Here is an 8,428-nt window from a genome sequence, read left to right on the forward strand (position 1 = left end):
CTAACAGACCATGCTTCTTACAGATACTGCATCTCTGGCTTCATTCAAAACTGTGAGATAACATCTTTATGGCCTCAGCCCAGTAATTTAATTTCTTACTATTTTCCAAAGATAGCTGGAGCTGAACATAACTGCTTCTCTTTCCAGTATCTTCATCTGACAATATAGTCAGGACCACCGCTGATGCATTTTTAACACCAGCAACTTTACAAATCTATTTTCAATACAAGGATTTGTACAAATCAGTTTGATATTCAAACAACATATAATTCTTTACTAACTTCCAGCTAGCTGTGCTGGCATATGTTACACATCCACTGCCATACTTCTCCTGGCATATCTGGCAATACCTCACATCGTCACAAGCACAAAGGGAGATAAAGTCCCAGACAAATCAACAAGATTGCCAGGGTGAGAAAGGGGAACATACTGAACAGGCAAATAGTCATGCTGACTGAGATGATTGTCTTTGACCTTCTGAGGCTCTTCCTTTCATTGCTTTTTTAAATCCTGCTTACTGGGTCCCTGTTTAAATTACTTGTTGAAAAAGAGAGCTGAGAACAAGGCAAATTTCTATTCAATCTCAAAAAGGACGACTGAAAAGTCTGAGTTTCTCCTTAAATCAATTTTCCTGTTTCATCACACTTAACACCTCAGCTGCAAAAGGGCTAGACAAAACTTCTTTATCTAACGAACAATTTAAAATGTCAATCTTAACATGTCCAGAAAGGTTTTGCAAATTAAGCCAAGTCAATCTACTCAATAATGATCCAGAAGCAGCAGCTCTGGAGGAAGATCAGCAGCATCTTAAGCACATTTTAAATATGCTTAGTAACAAGCAATACAGATATTACAGATGCATTCAAAAATGTTTTACCTCAAAGGAAGGAAGGTTAACCACTAACACTGGCATGTTCACAAAAGATAAAAGCGAAAAGTTTAGCAATTGTACATCACAGTTCAAATCCCGAATTTTAGAAGTACTAGAAGAATACATTTTCTTCAACTTATCCAATGCTGCTCCATCCTTATCAAAAGGAACAGGTTTAGCAGCAATAAACTGTTTCACAGAAGCAGCTTTAAACAAATAAATCACAACTGGGTCTGCTTTAAGATTAGAAACACTGCTTTGAGCCTGAGGTGCCCTGTATAACCTATCAGGCTTCATCAGGACAGGAGGTTGACTCATATGGACTAGAAGCAGTGACAAAAAAACTTTCTGTAAAGCAGACAACACAAGGGAACAGAAACCGATATAGAAATATTCAAATGTAAGTAACAAACCACAATACATTTCTTGTGCCACAGGAATTTCATTCTGCTCCCACTGAAAAACATATTTCATCTTAGACAAAGTCTCAGAAAAAGGAAATATCTTCAGGAGGGAAATCTGCAAGCACACTTTCTTCAGAATCAGAATGCTGAGACATGGAAGAAATTCATGAGGAACAGACATACCCCTTGTAATGTCTGTTTTTCTGACTGAATTTCCAGATCTGAAAGAGAGGGAACCATTTCTTTTCTTGTCTGAAAAATCAGAATGGAAGGAAAAACCACTAATGAGTCCCTTAGAAAATCCCAGTAAATCCTTGTTTTCCACAGAAATAGAAACAGTACATTGAAAGGTTTTCTCACTATGTTCACCGTTCCTAGGAATCTTTCAAGAAAAAGACCAACTCTGAAAAGGAATACTAAACTCAGTTGCAGGATTCCTATCCTGGTCAAGTGAAGAACATTTACCAGCCCCTATGCTTGACACTGACAAGAATGTTTCTCTCTTGCCTACCACTGAAAATACTACAGCCTCAGATATCTCCTAATCTTTGGTGATTGCATCTGCTACACCAAGGGAACCACAGGAACAATGAGCAGACACAACAGAGTCATCTACTTGCAGATGAGACACAAGAGCTGTCCTGACACTCAAAACCCAAAGACTCCCTTGTCAACTTTCTTCTTTTTGCACACAGGAGAAGGTAAAACCACAGAGACCAATGGTTGTTCCATAGGTAAGATGAAAAAGAGATCGTGAATTCAGGTAACAGAGCTTGGATGAGTCTGTAACAAGAGAGGTTAAAAAAAAATACAGGTGGCACTGAGGCAAGTAAACCACCAACAGTTCCCCACAAGCCCAATACCTTGCCCCAAACACAAAAAAATTATTAAAATGTAATCAAAAAAAAAATAATTTTTCCAAAAAAAAAAAAAAAAAAAAAGAATCCTAGCAAAAAATTCACGTCTTTCTCAGAAAAATACACATAGTGGAAGGTTTTTCCTAACAGGAGATTCAGTTCTAACAGGGCCCAATGAAGGAGCACTCTGAGGTAATCAGTGCTCCATCTGTGTTTATAAGGAGCTCCTATCAAGCTCTTGACAAGTTAAAGCACATAGAAGGCATCCTTAAAGTTTGATAAATTGGCCTGTCACTAGGGATAGGACCCATATAACTTAGGCACCAGTAATCTGTATGCTGAATCTCATGTTCATCTGGAAAGGTCTAAATGCGGGTTTGCAAGACTTTGACTATCAGAAAAAGCTTAGTATATAAAATCATACCCCATGTTTTCATAGGGAACTCTTAATATGACTGCTGAGGTGAGCATCCCTCAAGATGGGGCCTTTGTACAGCTATCTGTTCTGATAAACGTTGGAATCAGTATGAATATGATTTTTTGTACCTCTTCTTATATACTCCCTAACCCATAGGTCTGTGGTAAGCATTAACCACAGGTTTTGAAAAGGGACAGCTTTCCTCTTACATGGTAATGGTGGGAAGAGGGGAAGGCCAGATAAAGTAGTCAGAACTTATAGGCACCTTCTTGGCTGTATGGGGACTAATGACCCTGCTCAGCTGCCTCGAGTGGCTTTTTTCAAAACCTTCTTTGGCTGAAATGGTCAACAATAGACTGCTTCCAAAAAGGGTCACTGTTTAGTGCAAAAGTTTGACTATATTCTGCTATAGTGGAATAAAATGTTCTCTTTGCTATTCTTGAAAACTTCATGTGACATAGACCAAAATATTAACCCTTTTGTATATTGGTGCACTTAAGAGTTGTTCTTTGATGTTCTCATGCAAAGATAAATTCTCAGTTAAGCATACAGCTTAATAGCCAAGAGCACTGTGGTCACCCCAGTATAAGGATCCACTGTGCTGTAGATAAATTTAATAGTAGCCTTATTAACCTTTAGGGTGGGAAGCAGAACTTTGAAAAGATGCTGTTTTAGGTCTCCTTCCTATACTTCCTTACATACTTCAGTTTATTTTATAATGTTGCTTGAGTATGTGGGTTTGGCAGTTAACAGCTTTAATACATAAAGTGGCAGATGTGTAAACTTTGTTGCCACAGCTGCAGAAATAGGGCAGTATTGGCGTAACAGCTAATGTCTTTACCTCAGAGATGCACAGTACAGGGTTTGATTGAAAACTCTGGTTACTGCCAATGCTTGTAATAGTCTGCATACTGACAGCCTAGTATTTACCTATGAAATATATCCTATAAGCAACTTTCCTTAGCACTGGGCAATGTGTACTACTTGTTAGTGTCACCTTTGATTCACTGGCTGCATCCGGTGTGACTACAGCTAGGCTGGCCACAAGATTCTCGTACAAGTATTTGAATTTCACTTCTACCAAGCAGAAGGGCTTTGGTTTCTTGGGAGTCATTGGATGGAAATCAGGTTCTGATGAGGCAAGCTTAAAGACATGCTCAAACACAATGGCTGTCAATTTGGATTCTTCAACACTCAGCAAGTCTGAACAGCATTTAAGGAAGGCAAACTGCTCAATAGGGCTCTCCCCAGTTTATGCTGCTCCCATATTAGTTTCACAAATTTTATCAAAAGACACTTTCCCAGAGTTGGAACCTGAAGAAAAGACTTCTCACAGCCAGTATCATAATTGAGAGGTGAGGTGGTCTAAGTGGGCCAAGTCTTCTTCCCTGCTGATATCTTACCTCAAATGATTGTTCATGAGATGGCATTCTCCCTGTGTGTGTGTGTGTGGGGGGGGGGGGGTAGCTGCTCCAGCTGTAGAAGTTTCACCAAGTTGGTCAGGGCTGACATGAACCCTCTGCCACCCTACTACATACTTATTGGCAAAATACCAAAATTCAACATGGCACCAGTGGGATGGATACCCCAAACATCAGGCCTAAAAGGTGGAGTCTACATGGTTTGGTCATTTAATTACAAAAGCCCAAGAGCTCTTAAAAAAAAAACTGTTCATCTATTGAGCAAGGAATACTGTTGTTACATTGCATATCATAACTCTCACTGCATTTCTTTATTGTTTTACTCCTGTATCCCCTTTGAAAATGGGTCCTGCCCAGTAGACAAACCTGATCAACAAAATACAAAAAATAAACTAGCCATCCAAAGGTTCCTGAGAACCATCATCCAACTGTGGCACAGTAATTACTTCCAAAAAGATCTGGCACAACTGAGATACCAGAGTATCACTATCAGCATTCTGAAAGAGCATCAGCAGTTGGGTACACCAGAGGAGACGTCAGAGCTGGGGGCTGGCAAATCTGCACCAGAGGCCAATGTTTTTAGGCCTCTGCAGGACTGATGGGGTTTACAAAAGCCTCACACTACCTACCTCTGTAAATTCAAGTTAACTTCTTAATTTTCTTTAAAAATCACTGAAAGTATGCCCATATTTTCTGACTTAAGACTTTTCCTTCAAATCAAGGGCAACCACACTTCTCTTAATGGAAGAAACTTTTTATGCACTTGAAAGGAGCTTAAAGTTAATATACTGCATCTTTTGTTAAAGAAAGCACAAAGCTTACTAACAGACAATTAAGGGAAATGTCTTGGCAAAGCAGACAGTGAACGTAACAAAATTCCTTTCCTAAGGCTACTGTTAGTACCTTGGTTCTGAGGCTTCTATTAAGAAGTGCGTAGCAGCCACTGTATAGGATAAACAGTGACACACGGAATTATTTTCTTACATTCTTGCACCCTATCTACTGAAAGGCACTCTCGACCAACTTACTTCGTCTTTCACCTACTAAGAAGAGTGACTCGAAGTCCAGCAGGGAAGGTAAAGTGACTGCTGCGACAAGTGGTGCCTGAAAGGACGGGGATGCTGCAGAAAGGGAGATTTATGAAGGCAACAAACTGACAAGAGAGACAGAGAACTCCACAGCAGGAGGAAAAGTCTTGTGGTTAAGACCACTCAAAGTATCGAAGACATTTCTAAAGATATAACCACAGTAACAAAAGCATCACTGGAAAGAATGATAATTTCTGCTTCCACTGAGGGATAAGTCTTTAGAAGATGCTAGACACAAACTTCACATATGATGCTAGTTAAGAGAAGTTAAAGAAAGGAAAATAACCCAGAACAAAATCTTCCATAACCCAGAATAAATGTTAAAAAAGGTTGTTTTTTATGTTAATGCACATTTTCAGTTAGCTGTGGTTATTTACTACATAATTAGGTAATTGAGTGGGTACACCATGAAAGATAACTATTTAGCAGCATTAATACTGTATACTGCTATAATGACGATGACATACTTCAACTTAAAAATATGTTGCGACTTTCTTTAGGAAAAACATCTGCTTTATTTCTTGCCCAATGTAATAAAGATATGTTTAAAAAACAGACAAACGAGATACCTTTCACTTGAAAAATTGAAGATCCATGGTAGAGAAGCCAAATAAATACTCTTCGATCAAACAGCTGGGCTCAAAGGCCTTAGTCATAACCTCAATCTCAACCTTACAATGACAGCCTCTGATCTGGCATTCTTTGAAGTGTAATTATAAAATGTTCTTTTAAGCAATGCTGCTTTACAAATGCATTTTGATGGCTCCATTTTACAAGGTGACGTACCAAAGAATGCCTCTCATTTCATCAGAAACACTGGGTTACCTGCTGAATGAAAGGTACTTTCACCAATAACTTATGATGTGTCTGGCTCAAACAGACAGTGATGCTTCTGCTTAGTTGCCTGATGCTCTCACAACATTTAAAAAGGCTTGTACTGCACCATGTGTCAGTCTTTGAACAGCTAATGTATCAATGTTCCCTTGGCAATGCTAAGTGAAGGTGAAAGCTTCACTGGCACAAGGAGCTAGAACCTAAACTATGGCCCAAAGGATTCAAATTCAATTAACAGCTTGGGCACTTGATGGAGGTGGTATGGAAGGATGGGCATTTACTTCCTGAGGCTGGGCATGGTGGGAAAGAGAAGGACACATACTGCTACACTCTTTTCGGGGGGGGGGGGTTGGTGTTGTATAAGAGTTCTGTAGGTGGGCTTTTGGCTCATCAAGACACTCTTTGGTGGTAGCCCTCATTACTAAGTGCAATGGAACATGCATCTGCAGAATACAGGTGTTGTGGGTCCCTGCACTGGTGCAGGTAGCTTGTTCCGCCCAAACTAGAAATGGGGGGGGGGGGGCTACGCCATTCAACTGTTCTCATAGCTGGGATGCTTGTGAGGATGCAAGCAAACCTCACAGCTGGCCTGAATAATGACCCATCTGAACAGTTCTCATACTTGTTGTTCTGGGGACTACCTAATATGGAAGAACAGACATAAGTCAAGCCGTGGGGGAGGCTTGATGGTCAGCAGGTATGGGAGTGAAAAAAAAAACAAAGAAATGCAAGGCGATAATGCAGAAAAGAAAATGATACTATGGTGTTTACCAGACTGTATGGCCTTCAGCAATGAAGTGTTAGAAGTAGTTAAGTGCAGTACATACTCTTAAGAAAATCTAGGATTTTCAGCACTGGTGGACAGGTGCAGCTCTGGGGAAAAATAAAAAAACAAATACGATAAGGAAATATTCCAGAAAAATATGGTACAAATACATCTCCCATCCAAAGTTAAATTTCTTTTTAAGAATTCTTTTTATTTACTACCCAATTTCTTCTTTATTTTTTGATACCAAGGATAACTACCTCTGGGACTATAAACAATCAGAAATCATTTCTATTCTGGAAGAGACATACACCCTCTAAAGGAAAGTAATCTGTGCATCCTTCCAGTATGGCAATGACCGAAAAACTGGACAGGTCATGAGCAAGTCTCTCCTGATTCTGTACTTACCTAAATGTGACTATTCTCCATCTTAAAAATCAAGGGAGAACTTCCTCCAATTATTTCCTATGAAGGAAAAGTAAAACGTTTTTCACACCGAGTCACAAAGACTACTGTGTGATGGCTGCAACCTGGGCCTGAGATTTATTTATTTTATTTATTTGCTTTTGACTATTGGAAAAGCACCAACGGATAGGAAACTTCCTTATCAGCAGAGGCCTGGGGAGAAAAGCGTGAATTACACTTATAACAATAATAAGTGATGAAAATTACAAAATATGAGTGCAAATGACGATAATACATCTTTTCAAAGAAGAACATGATTACTGAACAAACACATATTACAGTATAATAATGAATGAAATATGCTTGCAGAAGTAATATCAATTTACAACACTGACACTGATGTTAAAAAGTAAGGCCAAGTTTAAAACATTTGTATAGCCGTGTAGACAGAGTAAAGCAAAGGCTAATGGTACTACTTTATTAAGGTATATTTGAAAGTTATGTACGAGTCAAGCTTATGATCTGTCCACAGTAGTACTGTAGGTAAGATGTATGTATTTGGCATAATTCATATACCTGTGAGCTTAACTAGATTTTACCTGGAGCAGTACAAGAACATAGCCAAGAGTCTTCGACGTGTGATTTCAACTATTTGAAGGATTTAGGGATGATTTGTTTTAGAGAGAGGGAAATAAAAGTTCCAAGCTTTGGTGACATGGCTGGAGTATAGTGAGTTGCCTGCAATGTTGTCTGACTTACTTAGTGACAGCAGTAACTTAGTGCAACAGAGTATACTGGGAGGAATATGTCTGAATTACATTAGTCAGAGTGGGACTTTGTTCAGGAAAAAAGAGATTATGAATGGTGATGAGTTGAGAGATGGTGCAGTTCAGTCTAGTTTAAGTGTTTGAGTAAGGCAGTGGTGGGTATGTTACAATGTGTTAGCAATCAATTTTGTCACTTTGTTATAAGAGTTTTCCAACGTTGCTTAATTGAATCGCTTATAAGTTAAACAATACAAGTGCAGCATATAAGAGGGTGGGTAGGAGAAGGGATATGATTGTTGCTTTCCTAGCTTGTTCTGACAAGTAAGGTTTGCTGCGAAAGTGGAAGCCTAGTTTTTCATGAAGTGTGGTTACTTGTTTTATACGGTGGTCAAATTTCAGTGTTATCTATGACAACTCCTAAAAGCTTGATATGAGCTACAAGCTCATTTTAGTATGGTCTGATGATCTAAAGAAGAAGAAAGGAGTTGGTTTGACTACTGTTTAGGGATGAAAAGCATTTTAGCCTATTTTTTTTTTTTTGAGGGAGGGGGTTTAGTAGTAATTCTACTTTGCAGAGCCAAAATTCAATGGAAGAGA

At 39.0% G+C, this 8,428-nt stretch overlaps 1 protein-coding gene across 1 annotated transcript in view; it reads right to left on the reverse strand.

Annotated features, from left to right (window-relative positions):
• Window positions 1-862: 862 nt before the first annotated feature.
• LOC122803864 (MAP3K12 binding inhibitory protein 1) overlaps window positions 863-8,428 on the reverse strand; it is a 64,876-nt gene continuing 57,310 nt past the window's right edge. The window contains exon 6 of the mRNA XM_044073544.1: window positions 863-1,194. Coding sequence (XP_043929479.1) covers window positions 863-1,194 — 332 coding nt within the window. The remainder of the gene's footprint in view (window positions 1,195-8,428) is intronic.

This window comes from Protopterus annectens, chromosome 6.part0 (assembly GCF_019279795.1).
Source record: "Protopterus annectens isolate FY-2018-M chromosome 6.part0, PAN1.0, whole genome shotgun sequence".
NCBI classification, from domain to species: Eukaryota; Metazoa; Chordata; order Ceratodontiformes; family Protopteridae; genus Protopterus; species Protopterus annectens.